This window comes from Denticeps clupeoides, chromosome 4 (assembly GCF_900700375.1).
Source record: "Denticeps clupeoides chromosome 4, fDenClu1.1, whole genome shotgun sequence".
Taxonomy (NCBI): domain Eukaryota; kingdom Metazoa; phylum Chordata; class Actinopteri; order Clupeiformes; family Denticipitidae; genus Denticeps; species Denticeps clupeoides.
In genome coordinates this window covers 11,273,616-11,297,199 of record NC_041710.1, presented here as the reverse complement: position 1 = coordinate 11,297,199, position 23,584 = coordinate 11,273,616, and the positions used below count along the sequence as shown (strand labels likewise).

The following is a 23,584-nucleotide window of genomic DNA, read 5'->3' as shown; positions in this document are numbered from 1 at the left end:
GTGGCATCCGGCACCGCAGCGAGGGCGGGGCGGCTGCCTTTTCATGTACGAGACGGGGCCAGGTACGCAAGGTGATGCAACACCTACAGAAAGGTGATCGCGTCCCCCACCAGTGCGTCTTATTCGAACACACGCGGGACATTTTGTTTTTATTATCTTTTTTGTTATAAAGTCACCTTTACAACACATCCGTCGCCGGCGGTGGAGGATGCGCCAGAAATAACGGTGCGCGACGCCGCGGTTTTAGCGCGCGCCACCGCGCACGCGCGCGAGCACACCTCCGGTGCACCTTAAATGGCCGTGACCTGGCGGCGGAGCGGCGCGGCCATGTTTCGCGTCTTTGTTCAGCTGTTGCCCGGCGCTGACACTCAGGGCCACCCTGTGCCTCGTCCCCGCAGCGGGAGGCGGCTGCGTGGAAGTGGGGTGGAAAGGAGGACGCCAGCTGCCATGTGGAATCGGAGCGCGGGTGACGTCACGCGCTGACGCAGACGCGGGTCGCGCCCTTAACGCGTGGCAGTTTTATTTATTTATTTATTTTATTACATTTTATTTTTCGCTTTTGTATTTCTTTTTTTTTATGCAATAAAATGTAGTTAATGTAGTGAATCTGTGCGGAGTTCGCAGCTCGGCGGTTGATGGCCAGGGACGGCCAGACAGGACAGGCCGAGCGCTGACGTCACAGCGGCCGTCACGTGACCGGCGGTTATTGGTCGACGTGCTCATGACAGATCCAGACGGGCATAGCCAGCTGTAGAGGGGACGTTCTGTCAGAGGAGTTCAAGTGAGAGAGTGTTGGGTAATGGGTAATATGATCACATATTTGAGTGCATTTTATTGACCCAAGAACTTCGAACAAACTGGATTACGTGGTCACATGTGAATACCTGATAAAAAAATATGTAGCTTTGAATGTGTGTGAGAGAGACAGAGAGAGAGAGTGAGTCACAATGTGAAAAAATAGAGAGAGAAGTCTATTTTCCGTGAAGGCTAATTTGTCAAGTGCGTGATTTTACCTCCACCTCCTCTATTTTTCTCAGTGGTGTAATTTTGCATGGAATGTAGGAATGCAGCCCTGTGTTTTAACACAAACACATACAGCTTAAAAGAGAGACCGGAGGTGTTACTGGACGTACAGAGGACGTCTGTATGTAATTACCTTGGCATGGTTAAAAAAAAAAACATCAGCAATGAACCCTACCTCATTTACATTTACATTTACAGCATTTATCAGACGCCCTTATCCAGAGCGACTTACAATTAGTAGTTACAGGGACAGTCCCCCTGGAGCAATTTAGGGTTAAGTGTCTTGCTCAGGGACACAACGGTAGTAAGTGGGATTCGAACCCGGGTCTTCTGGTTCATAGGCGAGTGTGTTACCCACTAGGCTACTACTACCACCTCCACGTTTTTATTCAAGTTCCCTCCACTTTCTCCACCAATTACATGTAACGGGTGGCAAAATGTTAATTTTGCTGAATCTTGCTGATCTAAAAATCACACTGATGTTTTTTTTTTAAATGAATGCAAAAAGGGGTTCTGTGTGAAAGAAGGGTTCTGTCACATTTAAAAGGCCCCTGGTCTCTGCAGGAAAAATCATTACACTGCCTGTGGAGGTGGAAACAATGCTCACCTCACAGATGGAAAGATGGACTTGGGATTTTTGTGTTTCACTGTTGTTTCTATAATAACTCCACCCAAGACCCTTTGATATTAAAATACTTTGCAGGATGACACAAAGATAGACAGATTTATGAATACTGTTTAAAATGCTTTGCTAACATTATTATTTATACAATGTAATAAAATGAAAGTGTAGAATTTATATGAAAGTGTAAATGGACACTCACTTTAACAATGACAGAAAAAGTCTCAGTAGTTATGATTATATGTATTTGCCTTGACAGCCCTAGCCAGACCCTTTTGGTCCATCACCGCTGTCATGGTCTGTCATTGTTATAGTTACGCTGAAGAATCCTTTTGTGCATTTGTTGCTTTTGCCTGTTGCCTCTTCTCAGTATACCAAGCATTCTTGTGGTGCCTTTTGTCAATGGAAATGTGACCTTCTACTTACCGATGATAAGAAACTGCAGATTCTGGGGATTGCTGGTTAATTGCTGTGCTGGGGTTGATAGCAATATGCAGTTTGGAAGACAAAGGTTTTTAAATGTTTACTATTAGTTCCCATTGCTCGCTGATTCTTGTTGTTACATCGCTCTCATTTATGGTTATTTCAGGAATTATATCATTAATTTGTTTGAATTTGGCTAGCCATTATTGTTGGAAAGAATAATATGTGCGTGGTTGTAACTTTGGTCCAGTATATTCAGATTAAAGGTCCCCTGATACTGTATTTGAAGGCTCTTTCTGAAATGTTTACTTCCAATCACCAAGCAACTGCAATGCTTGGCACATTTGGAAGCCATGACAGTCGATGTAGTTCCTTTTTTAGGGGAGGGATGGGAAATTATCTGGGCGGACAAAGCATAAGAAAGGGGAGGTAACCTTTCCCCTTATGATGACATAAGGGGACAAATTCCAGATCCGACCAGCTGAACTTCTGCTCTCTGAATGACAAAACAGAATGACTGAAGCACGCTTTATACATAATCGCCATTTCTAGCTAATACAGAACTATAGACAAGCTAGGGGAACTAGCTTAATGTTAAATGATCTCACAAAGTGCAATTTCATGATAAGGGACCTTTAATGTCTTCACCACCACCAGTATGAGTAATAAAACTGGGCTGTAAGTATGTAATAAACAATTCAATGTATGGATTGTAATACATTATTTACAACCTGCATAGTACAGTTGTAACGTCTTTGAGTACTCACTATGGTATTATAGCTGTTACGTCATTCTTTTTCTTCTTAAGTGGTGGGGTCTCGAGGCAAACAGTTTTGGGTTTGAGTCTCTGCTGATGTCAGTGTTGAATTTGCATGATGGCCCTGTGTATGGTTTCCTCCCTCAGACTAGAGACATGCAGGTGGATGGGCAGGACTCTGGTGTGTAATATTCATTGGGGCAGTGGTGGAAGCAGAGCCATAATAGGAAGGTTGTCGGTTCGAACTGCCAATGGTCAAAGCACCGTTCCCACACACTGCTCACTAGGGGTGATGGGTTAAATGCAGAGGACACATTTAGTTGTTTCACCGTGTGCTGTGCTGCAGTGTTTCACAATGACAATCGCTTCACTTTTACTTCAGTTGAAGTTTGTGCACTGTGCACATGGAATGTTAGTACAGAGGATGACTTTTCCACTATTCACCAGCACTCGAAAAACTAGGGGGTGCTGAAAAATGCAAATATCAGGGTCATAAACACAAAATCAGGTTACTGAAACAAAAAAAGAGGATGCAAACGGCCAGATTTTAATGCCATATTAAGCAGTGATTGAGCACAGCTTCCCTAATCTTCACATGGGGTGTCATACCATAATAATAATGAATTTACAAGACATTCCACCTTATTCAGTAAAAGCCAGAGTCATTCAGCCATTTTATGGAAGTAAAGCAGTAACGAGAATGATAATGTGATGTGAACCTTCGATTTTCTGCTGCATGTCTCACCTGAAACTTTACGGACATATGATTCAGTTTCCAGTTCTAGTTTCACTATCAGAGTGAGTCGGGGACAGATCCTCATTTTCTTTTGTGGGATGCTGTGGAGTACTGAAGTCTGAATTTGGTTTTAGAACCTTTGGCTACAAGTAGCCTAGTAGGTAACACACTCATCAACACTCACATATCTACAACAAAGTCACAGGTTCAAATCCCACTTACTACCATTGTGTCCCTGAGCAATACAATTTACCCTGAGTGTCCCCAGGGGGACTGTCCCTGTAACTACTGGTTGTAAGTCGCCCTAAATAAGGGTGTCTGATAAAGTCATGAATGTAAATTTATAAGATGTCTTCACATTCTTTGTTATAAATATGGACAGCATTGGGGTGATAATGTAAATGAAATTGATGTTTTTGACATAATGTTATTTGATGTTATTAATATAATACAGATACCGAGATCAGAATCTGGGGCAGTGGTGGCCTAGTGGTTAAGGAATTGGCCCCGTAATCAGAAGGTTGCCGGTTCGAATCCCGATCGGCCAAGGTGCCACTGAGCAAAGCACCGTCCCCACACACTGCTCCCTGGGCGGCTGTCATGCCCACCCACTAAGGGTGATGTTTAAAAGCAGAGGACACATTTCATTGTGTCACCGTGTGCTGTGTATAATGACAATCACTTCACTTTCAGAATACAAAGTCACAAAGACTGAAAATGACAGTATTTAAATTTGATTTACAATGTGCACAATCATGATGTGGCCTTCTATTTAAAGTTGTCTGAAGTAAAGTTTATAGGCCTAGTTAATCATTGCTGATAATCATCCATGTATAGTACATCCCTTTTCAAAAAACATCTGTAAATTAATTATGAATTGTACAATAACACTTAACAGATTGAACTAATTGCTTGGAGCTTCTTAAGCTTAATATTGTTTATGGTGGACTGCTAAATGTGCTGATATGCAACAATTCTGCCTTTCTCACTCCTTTCTCTGAGAACCAAATTTAATCAGTAGCAAAGTTCATCCCAAAAATAGCACCTTCCTTGCTCTGCCTTTCTGTTTCACTTAATCTGGTTTCATAAGCCCTGAAGGGGCAGGAGGAAGCACTGACTGTGTGTTTTCCCGAGTCAGTTTCCACACTCGTGACTGGTGGGAAACGTCTTTCTATGCTGTGTGCATGTTAATGAGGAGATTCAGTTGAGCTCATTCTCGGCTCCCCCCGTTCCTTCCCTTTCGCAGCCCTGCCTCCTGTGCTCCATTTCCTCATCCAATTTAAATTCACATAATCATATATTTAGGCCGGTTAACTTAAAAAAAGCGTTAAAAAAGAAAGCTGTCACCAGAGAGCAAACCTAAATCATGTTAACCTTAATGTAAAATGGCTTTTTTTATTGTTAGGGCACCGTGTTTTTTTTTTATCTTTTTTTTTTTAAGCTTATGAACCTCACTGTATTGGACTCCTTCAGCTGGTCTGGAAGTCACAGCAAACAGTTTCTGCTTCACACTTCTCCCTTATGTTCTTTTGCGGAGCCCCAGGCAACTAAAGCGAACAGACAAGGTTATCTCACAGATTCGTGGAGGCCCGAAATATCCCCAGTGTGTTGACTGGATGAATGCTGGCATCCATACTGGGCTGAAAGCTCCCGAAACAGAATCAGCAAATACATTCACAGCAAAATGACCTGGAGGACATGCTCTAAACATAATATCATAATGCTATCAGGGATTTTTTTAATAATACTGATTACAGGATTTATGTAGAAAACAATAAAATATGTCAGGCATGCTTTCAGTTTTTGTGACAGTGGTGGCCAGATTATTCAAGATCATTTATAATAATAAATTACTAATACTTATTTTTTCGATGTGAGAATCTTTAGTCTTTTCAGTAATACAGTACAATATAAAAACTTTATATAGATAGATACATTGATACTATCTATAAATGTATATGTCGCTATAAAAACAGTTACGCTGCATCACAGGAACTCCCCCTCTTTTTGAAAGTGTGTGTGTGTGTGTGTGTGTGTCCGTCTGGGGACTTTATTCCATTGCTGTACATCCCCCGGTGGTTACGTATTTGGATGACTGGGGGACGGTGTTGTACAGTAACTGGCTACTCTGGGGTAATGTGGTGGCTGTTGATGTGGCTGTGTTTGTGTCTCTGTTGGGCCATGTTGTCTTTATAAATCAATTACAGAATAAGCATGGGAACCCTGTTGCAGGTCTATACTTAAAATTATGTCACGTTGTTGTTTTATTTTGCGCCATAAAGCACTGCTAACATATAATTAGCTGATGATTTTCCAGTATTGCACTTGTTATATTTTTTACAGCCTTTGAAGACTTAAATAAATGAGAGTGCTCTCAAAACAGTACATATTTCAGTAAAAATAATAACACATAAATAAGATAGTATATCAAAAAGTGTGAAAACAAATCCACAAATAGCAAGTAATTATTGTGGTGGCACACAACTTATGTTAAACAGCAACTGTGTGCTTTTTATTTTCACCCTAATTATTGCCTATGAAAGACCTACTGGGGCCTGTGAAGATAAGTCAGGTGGAAAAACGTGGACGCCTACAGGCCCAGAGCCTCAGGTGCTCTGGAAGAGTCGACCCAGCATGTTTGTTTATTTGTTTGTTTCCTCTTCATTTTTTTAACAACATGTCAGCACGTCAGACTGTGTCGCTAACAGAGGAGATTTTCAAACAACAAGAGACCACACCTTGACTTCAGTGCGAGCATGCGCAGATAGAGCGACGTGGGCCAAGTTACCTTCTGACCACAGCCACACGTGGTCTGAAGCCAAAGTTAACTGTTGCCTGTAAGGGTTCACTAACCTTTCCGTTGTACGATACGTGTTATTCATAAATGGCAGCAATGAGCTCTATAAATGAAATGGTTGAATAGAGCAGGATTCAGGTTGAGCGATGGCAAAGGTTGATTCTTTGGAACGCTTCGGTGGAAAGCCGGTGGGTAATGTGCATGGAAATGAACACAGGAGTCGGGGACGTCCAGAGTTTGGTATATGGGCACACAAGAGGCGAGGACTGGTAGTCGGCAAGGCACTCACTGTAGGCAGAGGTGAAATCGGACACCGGCGAGGAGACAACCCCACTAGTCGTCATGGCGGGGACAACAGGCTGTCAGCGGTAGCTGCAGACAAAAATCCCAGTAAAATGGCTGCAGGTTAATGAGGTCAGACAGATGCAGGTTGTTCACGAGGTCAGACAGGTGCAGGTTGTTTACGAGGTAGGCCACGCCTTCTAGGCGGGGCAGATGGGTGTGTTGTGGCATATATGCATCCTTATCTGTAAGGATGAATACAGTTCATTTGACAAATTTAGCACCCAGAAGCATTGCAAATGAAAAATAAAGAAATAGTATATATATTTATTTCATGTACCAGTATTCAGGATACATTTTCTGTGTATTATACAACATTATTTAATACACTTTTTGTTAATGTATAGGTTAATGTATAGGTCCACCATTACTGCTTTGCCCAACTCTCAGCGTAAATAGAAATGAAAGATGGGTTAAAGACTGTGCAGTAATCAGACTACACAATATTTTTGTCTTTCATGACAGTGCATGTAATTAGGTAATCGTAATGATACGTCTTGGCCTGGAGGCTGGCAACACTGCAAGTTTAACAAGTTTAATTGGTCATCATTCTTCTTGATGTGATGTGATGTCCATGTCGTTGTGGTTGTCAAACTAGGTAGGAGGAAGATCCATCAGGATATTTTTCAGTTACACAGCCTGTGTGTGTAGTTATTTGTGCATGAGTCCTGTAGGGAGAAGACTAGCACATGTCTCCGTATTTGAGGTGTCAGCTGACCCCTTCTTTCTACCTCTGAATCACATGCATTTCTGAGAAACCATAAAGAGTCGGAGGAATGCTGGGTCCATCAGCCTTATTGCCAGGCACCCCATTTATAGCAGAAGCTTCTGTGACTTTACAGGGCAAAGAGCTGAGCTGAACCATCTTTCTCAGGAATGGCTGAGAGCAGCACACAGGAGCTATAACCTGTGTTCCCAGTCGCACAAAAAAGACTTGCACCAGAGTCAGATGTACAATCCCCAGTGTCATTAGGCAGCTTTGTAACTGCATCGGTTCATGTTATTCTACACTTGCTAACACTGCTTTCCTACATGACACAAGTGCTTCACCTGGAGGAGAGGAACAAAGGAATATTCACAAGTCACTAATATATAAAACTGTGGGTGAATTGATTCACAGATCTGACAAAACTTTATTTCTACCATGTAATAATGAGAAAGTTCCTATATTGCTGTCAGAAAAGCACGGCCCATCAAGGCACGGACCCCATTTGGTATCTGGTATGCTTGATATGATTTAAATCTGGAGAATTGTTCTTGTGCTACTTAAACCATTCTTTCATTGCTTCATGGTCCAGTTCTGATGCGCATTTGCCCATGGTAGGTGCCTTTGGAGTTGGATATGGATATAGTCTGCAGATACAAACCCAACTAACTGTGATGCTGATTTTTTATGTTATAGCTGATCAGTGTATTTCCTGAGCAATATTGCACTGTGAAATCTGCATAAAAGTTCTCTCTGTATAATATAAACTCTGTTGCACCAGGTGCCTTGGGAATACATTTAAAACTACACTGTCTGTCACTCCTTTCATCTGTTTAAGGGAAGATGGTAAATTAGGTCAGGTATCTCCTTTTTGCACTTCTATCTCTCTAGTGTTTCTCCTCCATTGTTATGAACTCATTCTCAGCTACAGTGTGTGTGTTAATTCAGGAGAGTGTGGGTTTAACTGAAGCATTCAACCACACACACACACACACACACACACACACATATGTACATAGATTCAGAGTTATAGATGAGATGTACTGGCCCATGTGGCGCGGTTGTTAAACTGAAGTAGAAGGTGGATATATGTTGGTAAGTTGATGCTTTACATTACATTTACAGTAAACATTTACTCTTATATTTGGAACATGTATTAGTAAGGAGTTTAACCACCTCTGGAATAATAGTAATGGTAACACACACACTCAAGTAAACACATACATGCACACGGGAACATTTAAAGTCTGGACCCCATCGAGTGTGCTCCATTCCCTCATTAGTGAAATGCAGTTTTGACACTGATTGTAGATGATTAACCTCTTTATAGTGTTTACAGGCAAAAGCCGAGTGATGGCAGGCGTGTAATTCGGTCCGTAGCTGTGGAAACGAGAATGTTGCACTAATAGAGCAGACCTGTTCTTATTTAAAAGAACCCCACACTATGATCACGTTAATGATATTTAGTTTGTGTGTGTGTGTGTGTGTGTGTGTGTGTGTGTGTTCTGCTGTAATGCCTTCAGCAGGGCGGTAATCCGCTCTGCCAGCTGTGCGCGTGTGTGCCCAGTACTGTAAGGTTGTGTTCTCCTAATGCGCAGAGACGTTATGTCAGAGAGTCCGAGCATACGAACACATTCTCCCACCCACCCACACACACACACACACACGGTCATGCCCAAGTTCAATTTAAGCACAGGAATTTAAATCTATTCCTTTAACGGGTTTCTCCCCACTGAGTTTTACTACAGTACCAGGACATGTATACCTGGGACAACTGATGGAAGTGGTGCATGGTGCTGTACTTTGTGCTTATTGCTGGGAAATTAAACATGAGACCATGCACACACCCAAGTCGAACTTTTTATATGGTACATGTCCAGGGGAAAACCCAGTGAATAAAAACAGCACTACATTCACTCTCAGTAACACTCTGCTGTCCCCTTTTACTGTCTGTATACCTTTAAGCACAATGCTAGCAAAAAGGAAAAATTACTTTCAATGTGTTGAAATGTCTTATTTGCAATCTGTAGCTTTAGGTCAAATGCCACCATTTCACATCAGGTGGTCCTATGCTTATTCTTTACATCGGATATTGCCAATAAAACATTTATTTGTATGGTAAACCCCATGTGGTTTTATCGCAGCAGCCCTGCATTTAGGCAAAGTGCTTTCTCATAGAAACTACAGTTTCTAAGAAGCATTTATATATGTTATAGAAACCATGAAATATACAGATAATTGACTGGCACATTCTTTTATGGATATATTTACTATTTTGAGGATTGATATCTTAAAAAAGAAACAGTTCACTGGTCTAATAAATTATGGCTATAAACCTTTGGGGACCATGTACCTTGTGCTATTGCTGGTGTAAATTGGTCATCATTGCTCATCAAGGTTCTGCAATAAGTAAGGAATGAACCAGATTGGGCTGAACAGTAACCGCTTCTGCATGCATTTAGTCCAATTTTTTTTCTTTACTAAATTAAACCACTAAGATCAAACCTGTAAACAAGTAACACAACCCAACGGCTACATTGAGATGGCTAAACTTCACGCATCTCTTATGGGATGTTCTAAGCCTGCAGTGGTTCGGCAGGGCCTACCAACAGTGGTCCAAGGAAGGAAAGCTGCTTAACAGGGCCATGTGTTGCCAAGCCACAGTGATGCATGTTGAGAGTAAAGGCTGGGCAGTGTTTTATAAGCCAACAGAGCTCAGGTTGCTGAAAAAGTTCATGTTGGTTCTGATTGAAATGTGTCAGAATACATTTTGTTGGGCATGTGGCTGTGTAGCTGCAGACTGGACAGGGAGCCCATGCTAACCGGTGTCACACTGACACATGGGCATCAAAACTGGTCCAGAGAGCAATGGAAGAATCGTGTGAGGATGTGCTAAGAAAATCTTGGCATCACATACCACAGAATACCTTCAGAGGTCTAGCGAAGTCAATGCATTGATGTTTTGGTGGCAGAAGGAAGACCTACTCAATACTATGCATTGATTATAATGTTTAAGTCAGTTAACAGCAGAAAATAATGCTCATATTGTTTCTATACTATAATGCAATCACCAGGGCTTGAACAGAAAGCAGACGAGCTATGACACACACACACATACACACACACACACACACATACACTAATGACTACTTTAAACTTAAAACCTTCTGGGATGCCATTGGTTTAATTTTATATGGGTGGTGGTCAAAGCATTGATATTGAATCTTCCTGTGTTTGCACACATATCTCTCTGTCTTTCCCCATCCACCTCCATCCCAATTAAACATAGAACAGGAGATAGCTGCTCAAAAAATAATAAGCAAGAGCCATGTGCTGTTCTGCATGTTTGTGTGTGTTCGGTTGTTAGGTGAGTGAAGATGGCAGTCGGGTTTATGTGATGCTGAGGGATGGTTTGTTCGTTTTAATAACTGGGGGAGGGGGAAGCTTTGATTGCTCACATTATAGTTTATTATTTTTTTTCCAATTCATTCATCCCATTTTCTTTCTGTTTCTCTCTGTCTTCAGTGAGTAATTACAGTAATGTTGAGGCTGCCTCCGACTCTGATGATGAAGACCGGCTCCACATTGTAGAGGAGGACAGTATTCCTGATGTTGGGGATGACAGCCAGTCAGCAGTGTTACCGCACAACGGGGCAAGAGAGCGCCCCAATGGGATCTTACACAAAGGTGAGGTCTCACTGTAAAACCTGTTTGCTGTTTCAAGAGTTCAAAGGTCATTCGGCAGTCCCGAAGCTTTGACCTGTGGAGGCTTGGGGTTTACTGAATTTTTTTGTGGAAAAAAATAATAAATGTCAGCATTTTTCATACAAATAGAGTTTCAATAGGGATACATAAACACACAATATACATTGCTTATGTGTTTGACTTTGGTTGTAGTGAAGGAGGAGTGCTGCTCAGAAGAAGATGAAGGTGGTGGCGATGATAATGAGGATGGAGAGGAAGGAAAACAAGTGGATGAGCTGCTACAAGAAGGAGACACCACCATAATTTACCCACAAGCCCCAGAGGAGCAGGCCAGCACTCCAGAACAAGGGGGGCAAGATGAGAATGGTACCATCATGCACAACTCTCCTTTAATCTCTAGCCCGTATTGTTTCTGCGTTCTTCAGAGTGTATTTATGTTCTGACGGTAATGCTACCCCGCTGTCCCACCTTGCAGGAACTCCAGACACGTTCTCCCAGCTTCTTACCTGCCCCTACTGTTCCCGTGGTTACAAGCGCTACACCTCCCTGAAGGAGCATGTGAAGCTCCGTCACGAGAAGAACGAGGATAACTTCAGCTGCACCCTCTGCAGCTACACCTTCAGCCACCGCACACAGCTCCACAGGCACATGACTGCACACAAGAGCAGCCGCGAGCAGGTGAAGATTCTCTCATCACATACAAACAAATCATAAAGCAGCATATCACCATACGCAAGGATCCTGAACTGAAGTATCCAGGGTTTCAGAGAATGCTTAAAAGTCTTTTTTCGAAAATGAAAATCAGTAAAAATTATTCATAATTCTTAAATCCAGAGTTAAAGGTCTTAGAAATACATCACACCCAATAAATTTTTTTAGTGGTAACCTCTAAATAATTTGGCAAATTTCTAATATGTGTTTTGTATTTTTGTGTCGATCAGAAGTAGCAGAAACACCTGTGGAGATAGACGGCTTAACTCTGCACTCACCGGCGGACGTGTTCTGAGAGTGGGAGTTCTCCTTAAATGAAATATTTTTTCTGATATTACTGAATCAGGAATAGTGAGGAGGGGAAAGTATGTTTCTACATTTATTTGTCACAGTGCGTGGATCAAGCTCGTGCGATAAATGCTCGGTCAGCAAACACAAACTTCTGGCCTATAGTACCTATCCTTTCCGTATGATTCGCTGCTTGTAAATTAGTTTTGTTTTTTCACATGTTGTAATAAATGTATAAAAAAAACATTTTTTAAATGCAAGTCTTGGCCACTGCCGTCAGGTGATGGTGATATACAACATATATAAACTCTGGGGATAACTCCTGTTCTTCCATGGCAGGTGGTGAGCCAAATAAATACAGAGTCTTTATTATTGCAGGGGGCTTATTACTTTTCACAGGGTTTTGCAAAATGCTGCTTTTTCCGCTCGTAATCTCTCGGGCGCTCGCTCAGTGTCTCACTTCTGTGTTCAAGTTCACCTGCACACTTGCTAAACTCTTGGCACAGCGTTACAAATGTGCCACAAATCACCTACCAGAATAACAGAAAACAGCCTTTAACTATTACATATTTAACTTCTTCTGGTCTGTTGGTTTTATTTCAAAAGCAGCATTTTGCGAGAGAAGACATTAATACATTTTTGTTCGCTCAGATGACATTTTCTGTGCACAGAAAAGTTGCCTTAAAAAGGTCTTTAAAAGTCTTCAATTTGGCTTCCTTTACCTTGCAGAAACCCAGTGCATCAAAATTTCAAATCTGCATGTAAGCCAGATTTTTTTACAGAAATACAAACGGAAGGCACTGATGTTTAAAAAAAATTTATGGATAAAATATTGATATTTTATTGTTTATTATACGATGGTCCCATTTTAATATCTACTTCTCATACCTATTAATACCTAAATTAATCAGGTTCTCAATATGTCAAATTAGTAAGGGTCAAATTTTTGACAAATTTTAATCTGCTCTGGCAGAATTTTAAGGGGTGGTGCTATCTCAAACGCATCGGCCAGGGCAACATGAGAATGGATTCTGCACTTGCGTTGATTTGGCCGCATGTGCAGGAAGGATTGGGCAGCCGGTAAAGATCATGCTCAGACACTCGGATGCTAGTGGAACAGATGCATCTGCTGAAACCTGTTTGTTTTGAGTATTTGAATAATTTTACATACTTTCAAGTGTAGTAGACTCATGAATGAGAACAAATGAATGTAAACTAATTCAGTTTTTGATCTGTGAAGTGTACCTTGTCCAATTTTCACTAACATTCCCTTCCTCCTTGATGCACCCAACCCACAGCGTGTGGTAACCCAGCCAGGGGGGAGCCGTAAGTTTAAATGCACTGAATGCTCCAAAGCCTTCAAGTACAAGCACCACCTGAAGGAGCATCTGCGCATTCACAGTGGTAAGTCCCTATGAAGTCCCACACCCGTGTCTCAATTCAGAGTTCTCTGTTCATTTTCAGTTTATACATTTTAATTGTAATTTATTGTTGCCTACAATTTAAGGCAATACAGTGTACACTTTAATTTTTTGCTATTGGATTAGAGCAATGTTGGAGCGACTGGTCTGTCACCAGCGTCATGGTTTCTTTTTTCCATTGTTTGCAGGAGAGAAACCATATGAGTGCTCTAACTGCAAGAAGCGTTTCTCACATTCTGGCTCCTATAGTTCCCATATCAGTAGTAAGAAATGTGTGCCACCTCCTGTCCTTCCTGTTAACGGAGTCCAGAGCTCTACTGGGGTGGTTAAAAATGTGACATGTCCTCCCCAATCTTCACTCTCCTCCTGCCCAGCCAAGCCCCCGAGTCGAATCCTCCTGAAAGAGAAGCCAGAAGCAGGGAAGCTTCTGCAGGAGCAAGTGCCCATACACCAGCTTAAAGTCGAGCCCACTGATGTGGAGTACAAGCCTGTGGTCATGGCAACAACCCCAGTTGGTAGTGTATTGAACGGGGGAGTGGCTCAGCTACAGACAGCAGCACCTCAGGGTGTGGTCCAGGCAGTGGTCCTGCCCACTGTAGGTTTGGTTCAGCCAATCAGCATTAACTTGAGTGATCTGCAGAATGTGCTGAAGGTGGCCATGGATGGAAACATAGTCCGGCAAGTGCTGGCTAGTGCTAATGTTAATGGTGCTACTGCTAAGGTAATAGGTCAATCAGTGTCACAGCCGCAAGGTGTTGTGGTCCAGAGCCAGCAGCCTCAGGTCATCTCTGCCATCTCTTTGCCCATTCTGGACCAGGATGGAACAACTAAGATCATCATCAACTACAGCTTAGAGCCAACACTTACCAACCTGGCCCAACCTGTTCCCATCCAGCTGAACACAGCCCAGACTAATCCCAATCCACCCCAGCAGCAGCCGAACAAGCTTGAGCCCAAGAACCAGGATATCCATCATCCCAATACAGAGGGAAACCAGCCAATGAAAGAAATCAGAACCATTGAGAAGAGTGGAGGAACCATTGTGGATAATGACCCCAAAAAATCTCTACAGCAGCTCATCGAACCAACAAATCTTGTGAAAGTAGTCAAGGACAATGGAAGAACAGACAGACTGATGGAGAAAAATGCAGAGCAAGTGAATGAGGTGACAAAGAGCAAGGATCAGGATCTTGAGAAAGTCGAGTGCCTCCTGTGTGATGACTGCCCTGACCTAATGCACGCACTCCAACATTGTCTCAGTGATGACAACCCTGAGGCCAGCGAGAAGGTCTCTGGGTTCAATGGATTGTCCGAGCTCCTGTCTCTGACCCATACTGAGGGTGAACTGGAGGATGGGAAGCCCTCCCTCAAGTGTCTTCTCTCCCTCCTGAAAGCCTTCTTCAGCCTGGATTCAGAGCCCAGCGAGGAGCAGGTTGGTGAGGCAGCGAAGACGTCTAAACTGCCGGTGGATGTGGTGAAAAAGTGGTTTCAGAAGATGAGGTCGGGTCAGATCACTCTCGGCCCACCTGGACACACAAACACAACCCAAGAGGTAAGGAGAAAATTGATCCTCTGTCTTCTGCCTCTGTTTCTGTATTTCTGTACTTATGTTGTTTTTTTTCAAAAAGGTAAATCTGCATATATGTTATATTCATTACAGATGAAGTTAAACATTTTGGTGTCAATTATGGAAATCCAGTATCTCAAATTATTACCTGACATCAGTCAAAATAGTATTCACCTTTTTAAAATCAAATTACAAAACCAAATGACCTTCTTCAGAAGAGATACACTAGTGTTTTCCAAAAATTCTTGCAAACCCGACGTTATGTTTCAGTTCAGACTTCTGATCATCTAAATGATGAATACATTAAGAATACATTTAGCATTAGTAACCTAGTGAGGAGGGAAGAGTATGCTTTACATAATTTTTTTCTAAATCAAATGAAACAAGCTTTCAGTATGTCAGTAATCCACCGGTCATGGAGCACGGTGCACTTTCGGTGTTATGGATCAACTGGTGACCATGTTAACTGATTGGTCCATTTAAAAAATCGCAAGTAAAATGAAATGAAACAATCGCTTGTCCATATTTAATGATGCTGTTCCTGACTGGGGCTAAATGTTACCCTGCACTTACAGACAGGATAATACACAATATAAAATGGTCTGTTGATGAACACTCATAGTGGACAGCAGCACAAGATTTTTGTCTTAACCTGTTCAGAGTAATTCAGATCGCATTTTTGTATCCAGACACGAACACTGGGGGATTCGCATTACATTTGTAACACTGCAGCACAGCACACAGTGCACACAAAGAAATGAGTCCTCTGCTTTTAACCCATCACCCTTGGTGAGCAGTGGGCAGCCATGACAGCCATGGCCTGCTAGGCCACCACTGACCCTGCAACTCCTCCAGTGTTTTGTAGTGCTATTAACTGTGTTTTTAGCCCATCTCAAGTGGTGTCCGTCGGTCACATCAACACAAACAGCCTGTTGTCTGGATACCAGAATACGACCTGAAATTCTCTGAACAAGTTAAGACCAAAATCTTTAAAACCAAAGGAAAAACCAAGTTCAAGTGTATTCGCATCTGTATGTGCAGGGTGATCAGAAGAAAAATGTGACCCGATACATTAATACGGGCGTGTCCCAATAGACCATAACCAGGCAGGTAAACATGCAGCAGGAATCGCCAACATCACGGCAATTTGCTTGATTCTGTTGTCTTAAATGGACCAATCAGCTTCCGTCAACATCTGCAGGAAACACATTTGCACGTGCAGGTCACTAGTGAAAAAGTGAAAGTGAAGTGATTGTCACACGTGATACACAGCAGCACAGCACACAGTGCACACAGTGAAATTTGTCCTCTGCATTTAACCCATCACCCTGAGTGAGCAGTGGGCAGCCATGACCAGCGCCCGGGGAGCAGTGTGTGGGGACGGTGCTTTGCTCAGTGGCACCTCAGTGGCACCTTGGCGGATCGGGATTCGAACCGGCAACCTTCTGATTACAGGGCCGCTTCCTTAACCGCTAGGCCACCACTGCCCCCTAGTTAACATGGTCAGCAGTTGATCTGTAACACTGGACTGGAGTCGGGAATGCAGGGCAGATCTGGAAATTAATTTAATCATTTCATTCGGGTCAAGCTCGTGCGGTAAATGCCCGGTCAGCAAACATTAACGTCTGGTCTATAGTACCTATACTTTCCATATGACTCGCTGCTTGTAAATTTGTTTCAGTGATTAAAACTCTGGACTAACTCGTGTTCTTCCATGGCATGTGGTGAGCCAAATAAATACAGATTCTTTATCATTGCAAGGAGTTTATTACTTTTCACTGGATTTTATCCAAACACAACTCCTCAGTTCTTGCTCCGTTTTCATCCTCTGTTCAAAGCCATGCCCACCCCGTAAAAAAGCACTACTCTCTTAAAGTAACACAGACATTTTACAAGTTGTATGTGTGACGTCACAATGTCAGCCCAGGGGAATGGATATTGAGTTGGGCGAATGTTCAATTTTCAATGTAAATTTCAATTTAATTTGTCCCCGTGGGGCAATTTTGAAGGCACAATGGAGCAGCTCAGGTATAACACTTGTTACAATAGACTCAACATATGACCCACAATAAAAATTCAATAGAAGGACTGCTTTTTGGAACAAAGGTAAACTTGTAGTTAAAAATGCAACAACACGAGGCAACGCAACAAATTCCCATATACTATTTTATGTAGTACAGCTTTCTTAAAATCTACCTTTTTTTTTTAGATAATTATTATGGCTTTAGTTAATTTTTTTTTATTAATATTCAGTATTGGGAATTAAAATTTGTAGTGCTGTAAAGATTTTGTAATGAATAATTTTATGTGAGTTTCTGTTGATAGGTAAGCAGGTGCCATTTATCATAATGCAATTGCATATTACAATATTGAACTCAGTAAAAATGACTTTTTTCCCCCAAATCGTGCAGCCATGAAATAAGAAAGTATTGTGGCTTGCTGCGGTACAGGTAATTTTATTCTGGTAACATTGACAAAGGTTTAAAAGTAATATTTGGAAGGAAATTTAAATAACAATATATTACTTGAGACAAAATACTATAAAAATACTATAAATACTATAAAATACTATAATACTAAACTACTATTAAGATGATCAATAATGATGATCAGGGTAATGCTAAAGCTTTTTCTATACCCGGGCCAAGGGGACAAAAGTGTGTTAAAAGTGTGCTGCATACATGGCAAAACCTCTGGGCAGACAAGTTTGAGAAACGGGAGGTAATCTTTCCCCTTATAACAAAATAAGGAGAGACATCCCAGATCCGACAATCCGAACTGCTGTTCTCTGAGCGATGACACAGAATGGCCAAAGCACTCTTTATTCATATAACCTTCAGAGTACGGTTGTATTTTAATTTCTTCATTAAATGTGCTCACATTGGAATTTTTTAAGATGTACACTTTTCGTTCTGAGAGATTATAATGCACATTCACTATTGATCTGTTTTAAAACAGGACACTCCACTCAGCCCAAATACCGAGGCGCAGCTCTCTGAGAAAGAGACTTCATCCCAAGATTCTCTTTGCACACAAAACCAGGAAATGCCATCCACCGAGGCCCAAAAGGAACCACCGGTGCACGGTGCACCACCGTCTCCCACCATGTCACCTTCCCCATCTACCTCCTCATCTCCCCTCAACTTGTCCTCCACTGGTCTGGTCATTGTAAAGACGGAGGTAGACTCTGATTCGGAGGGACAGGCTGAACCTTTGGACCTCTCTCTACCGAAAACATCAAGAGACACAAGTGAGTCCAAAGCCAGCATCCACCGAACTGTTCAGAATGAGCCCCTCAATCTCTGCTGCATCAAGAAAGAGGAGTTGAGCCCGTTGTCCCACAACGGTGCTAACATTGCTACATCACCAGCTACCACCACCATCTATGTGAGCCCACAGCCAGCTAGCAGACCCATGAACATCTTGGCAACTCGTCTGCCCACCCTGGTGGCCATTGCAGAGCCTTCCACACCCGGCATCACCACAACCACCACGGCCACCACCCACAAACGCACCATCCTCATCCCTCAACTAACGTACACTTACACGTCCTCGGGAGACACGACCAAAACTGTTATTCTCAATGGGTGCCAGGTAAGGAACCAAGTCAACGCAGATTCTTTAGAATATTACTGATAACTGTTGAAAAATGAATTCACCGTTTGTGATGCAGCTCCACCTATCTGTATTTTTCACATGACGACGTTTTCCCAACAGGAGAAAGTCGACGGCCTTTCAGAGGATGTCTCAGTAGAGGAGGAGCAGAATGATTCAGACAGCGCTCCGCTGCAGAAGAGGAAGCGTGTCCAGGCGGGGATGTATGCCTGTGATCTGTGTGACAAGATCTTCCAGAAGAGCAGCTCTCTGCTGCGACATAAATACGAACATACAGGTATGAATCATTTCTGACTGTGCACGTTTGAGTCCAGTGAAAATGAATCTTATTGCTCAGGGTCTGTCAAGAATTTCCAAGTATTCAAATATACACATGGAATTTGCCAGTTTATTTATTTTAATGCTTTAAAGATGTAAAAATTATTCAAGCGATTAATGGATTCATTTGTTTTCTGTCTGTAACTACCATTCCACAATTATCTGTCATGGAATTGCAGCCTTCTAGATCACCATTATCTTCAGTTTTTTGATAATGAACCCCTCCTGCTTCCTCTGTCTCAGGTAAACGGCCCCATGAGTGCGGCATCTGCAACAAGGCCTTCAAACACAAGCACCACCTGATCGAACACACGCGCCTGCACTCCGGGGAGAAGCCCTACCAGTGCGACAAGTGCGGCAAACGCTTCTCCCACTCGGGATCCTACTCCCAACACATGAACCACCGCTACTCCTACTGCAAGAAGGAGGCGCCGGGCCAGAGCAGGAGCAGCCTTACACGCCTCCACCAGCCCGACTCGGACGAGAGGGAGAGCGAGGAGGAAGAGGATGAGGAAGAGGAGGCTCTAAACATGGACGACATAAGGGTAGTGCGCGTCGGGGAGGAGGATGGGAGCGAGGAGTATGATGAGGTGGAGGTGGAGATGGAGCCAGAGGAAGAAGTGTTAGAGGTGACGCTGGGAGAGAATCACGCTCTAGAGGAGGCTGCTATTGAAACTATGGCAACAGGACAAAACTCCTTGGAAACCGCAGAGAAGGGGCTAGACGAAGAGGTGGGTCTGGATGCCGATATGGTCAATGGTGAGGACAAAGCAAAGTGTGAGGAGGAGACAAACTAAACTAAAAAAAAAAAAAAAAAAAAGTCCAGTATAGGGCTTATTTTCCTAACCGGTTTGCCATGGAAGCTGTGTCCACTTTGTTTTTATCCAGGTGTGCCTGAACAGGAAAAAAGAAAAGAGAAAAAAAACCTTTTCCTTGTGAAATTCAGTGTTAATCATATCAAATTCTGCTTTTACCGCCTATAGAAGCGGGGAAGCTGAAACTGACCAGTTTTAGGAGTTTCTGTTACAGATTCTTTTCTTTTTAAGTGTTACCATTGTTATCAGTGTTAGCTGTGTTTGTTGCTCATGTTTGAAGACTTTAGAAGTTGGGGAAGATTTCTATACCTTTTTATTGCCAATGAAATGAACGTTTGCTAAATCAGTATTTTATTATGTTTTGAGAAGAATCAAAGCACTGCACTACAGTGTTCCTAGTTTACCTATCAAAACCGTGCACCTCACACCGTACGTCAGTATTAGTGCCACGTGTGTGGCATCAGCATGTCAGAGTCCAGGGCGTCGCACTCCTTTTGTTAATATTCGTTACTGATACTTAAAGGAACATTTCCAGCGGAACCTACCAGTATCAATATGGTTGTGGGATTGGAGGGATTTGAGCAGCATCTAGTGGCTATATATAGAATTTTTAACTTACATTTAAAACTAGTCATATATCATCACAGTCACATTAGTGGTTTGTAACCATCAGGGTGTAAATGAGAATTGGTACATTGATTATTATCAATGTTTTGTCCAAATGGAGGCGCTCCGTTTTATATATAACAGCTTATTGTCCAAAATGTCACTTAAGTGAAATGATCGTCATTGTGATACACTGCAGCACAGCACGTGGTGAAATGTGTCCTTTGCATTTAATCTAGTTTGTAATTTGAACCCACAAATTCTGATTACGGGTCCATTTCCTGGCCCGCTAGGCCACCTCTCTGGCCATAATCCTCAACGTGTACAATCAAAAAGAAGATTAAATCTGGTGTGATACACTTCCCTTTTTCCTGACAAATGTCAGCAAAACCTGAAAAGGTCCAGTAGATGCAATGCTCATTTACACCATGTTTTATTTTTCCTTTCACCTTACACCACGATTGATGCACAGAAACTTAACGTCGAATTATATATTACTACTGCTCTAGAAATCTGGGAAGTAGTGGGTCACGGAGGAGAAGAGATCATGTTCCTATCTGTTTCTTGCAGCAGCATTCTCCAAAGACAGATCAGAAACAAGTCAGGTGAAAAGACGGCACATAACCTACCTCTCCAACTTTTACATCAGGTCACATGGAGAGAATGGTGGGGGTTTGTTGACTTTGAGAGCACAGATCTAGTCATTTATCTCCATCTAAGAGATCAAGATCTGGTTAGTATAAAATCGTAACTATTGATTGCATATAGCCGCAGGCTCAGGAGGGTACTACAGGATGGTAGAGCTACACTGCTGAGACTTACCAACAAATTATGATAGTCTCTGCATTTCAAATCGAGGCTTTCCCAGTGAATTTTTGGACAGTGGCGTTTTAAAACAAAGCTCATAGACCCAACAAGTGTGTTCTTCATCTGCCGCTCCCTCTGATGCTGGATGATGATGGCCTGCTTAGTGAATTTTTATAGGCCTAGTTAAATAGGAAAGTTTAAAATTAGTCCAGCTACATTCGTCTGTGGAGAGGTGCAGTGGAATAAGTAAATGATCCATCTTGTGAGCAACCCCTGCACGAACAATATGGAAACAATCACATTCATCATGCTTTTTTATTTTTTTATAATGGATAGTATTACAGCACTCTGCATTATGTAGAAACTAATCATTCTTTGTTTTAACCTTAATAAGCTGTTTGTAGATAGAGCTCCACCGTTAGCTGTCAAGTGAATTTGGTGAGGAGAAGAGTTTGATACCAGAAAAATAGTAGCACTTTACTTCATGTGGGCATCTGAAGGTTTAAGGCAGCACAGTGCGCTTTAGTAAAAAAAAGTTGCCATGATGACGTAACCATGGCCCAACCAGGACCATTCATCCATCAGCAGTGAGTCGTGGATACAGTCGTGGGCATGTTGTTCCATGAATACTCTTTAATACCTCACTCATAACATAACAGTCATGTGCCAATGATGGCGTTTCAGACACACAGCCTTTTCTAATAGAACTGAATACATGGCTTCAGAAAACCCACTTGAAGTAAAGTGCTGCCAAGTCCTTCAGTCAGGGAAGCTAGTGTGAAAAACCTTAAAGCCAGTCTTGTTTTTTTTTTATATATTTTGTTTCTTGTTGAAGTGTTTTTTTTTTTTTTTTAAAGTGTTCTGTGAAGTAGGAAACGGGTTTTTGGAGAAACCCAGACTAACTGAACACCCCAGCCTTATGCAAGACCACAGTGCTGTACACGTCAACCCTGTTCAACGTTCCGCCAGAACGTTCTGTGTGTCTGTGCAACAACACAGACGGTTCTATTGGAGTCAGTGTTAACTTCATTCACCCCGCATGTGCTGAACGTTTGCTGTATGAAAATTTGCATTCTTTTTGGGGATTGTTTTCTTCCACGTTTCTGTCGTTGGTCCGTCGGGAAAGACAAACGCGACTTGAAAGACAAGAACAAACACAGACAGCGTCTGTAAGGGTTCTCAAACAGGTTGGGTCCTGGGACCCCTTACAATGCGAAAAAGATAATGTATTATACTCGATGGAGTAGGATTGTGGATGCCTGGGGTCCCGGACTCCGTTTTTGAGAACCACTGCTATGAGGAACGGATTAACGCTATTTCTCCCTGTGTGGTGTTAGCTGCAGTTAGCTGTGAGGTGAAAGCACTGAGCATTAGGAGACAACAAACGGTACCGTAACCTAGTAAGCACTTCATAAAGGATATTTTACAGAAGTATTACATTTTACCAGGATTTTATTCAATAAAGTTATGTTTCTTAGTTGTTTTGTTTGTATATTCATGCAAAAAAAACAAAATCATTTTATTTGTGTGTGACCACAAAATGGCAGTATTACAAACCCATAAAACAGACCTGTTTTTTTATATTTATGTATTTTTGTATTTCTTTATAGTTATTTATTACGCTGCTTAGTGTATATTATTGTAGTTCGTATTAATACTATGATATATTTTAGTACAGAGACATGTTGTTGAAGGCAACTGCAAAGTATGGAGAGTGGCATTTGTTACTAGCACAGTATTACTTTCAATTCTGATCATCACCAAAACACAAAAGTCTCACGAGAAGAAAGATCCACATTCACATAAAAAAAGCAAAAAAAAACAAGATTCTTCTTCTGCTCTGTACATGGCCACATGCAACAAGCAGGTTACACAAAACCATTCACGGTAACTTCGCTAAGGACGGATGAAGGACGTAAAGGGGTTCTGTAATTACCCTCATTTTTACGTATCAGGTTACGGGGTTCAGTCGTAAAAACCAAGCGCACTGGCTGGGATTTAAGCCGTATTAAGTTGCGTGTAATGTTCAATGTGAACCTGCTTTTTTTCCCTCCTAAATATGAAGCTACTGATGTAATGAATGATCCTGTGACTGAATGCATGAAGCCTTGTCATATTGAAGGATTGATTGTTGTAGCATTTTAAATGTTTCATAATCCATTACCAATACCAAACTTTATTCTGTTTATTTATGTGCCAATTTTGTCTCATTTTTTTGTGCGTTTGTCCAGTGCATCAATTAGGTTTTATATGTCTGGTCTTTTGTCCTTGTTCATGTTTTTTTTAAGTCCCCATCCAAATGACAATAAAATAATTTTAAAAACA

The 23,584-nt window shown here is 42.0% G+C and overlaps 1 protein-coding gene across 4 annotated transcripts in view; it reads left to right on the top strand.

Moving 5' to 3' along the window:
• The window catches only part of zeb1a (zinc finger E-box binding homeobox 1a), a 25,364-nt gene extending 1,780 nt beyond the window's left edge, over window positions 1-23,584 (top strand). For 3 of the 4 annotated variants that reach the window (XM_028976360.1, XM_028976363.1, XM_028976361.1), the window contains exons 2-9: window positions 10,932-11,093; window positions 11,304-11,477; window positions 11,587-11,789; window positions 13,409-13,514; window positions 13,720-15,083; window positions 18,057-18,692; window positions 18,816-18,990; window positions 19,275-23,584. In XM_028976360.1, the coding sequence (XP_028832193.1) occupies window positions 10,932-11,093; window positions 11,304-11,477; window positions 11,587-11,789; window positions 13,409-13,514; window positions 13,720-15,083; window positions 18,057-18,692; window positions 18,816-18,990; window positions 19,275-19,828 (3,374 nt within the window). In that variant the 3' untranslated portion in view covers window positions 19,829-23,584. Of the gene's footprint in view, window positions 1-644; window positions 782-10,931; window positions 11,094-11,303; window positions 11,478-11,586; window positions 11,790-13,408; window positions 13,515-13,719; window positions 15,084-18,056; window positions 18,693-18,815; window positions 18,991-19,274 lie in introns of those variants that run through there. The other variant, XM_028976362.1, reaches the window with a different exon arrangement.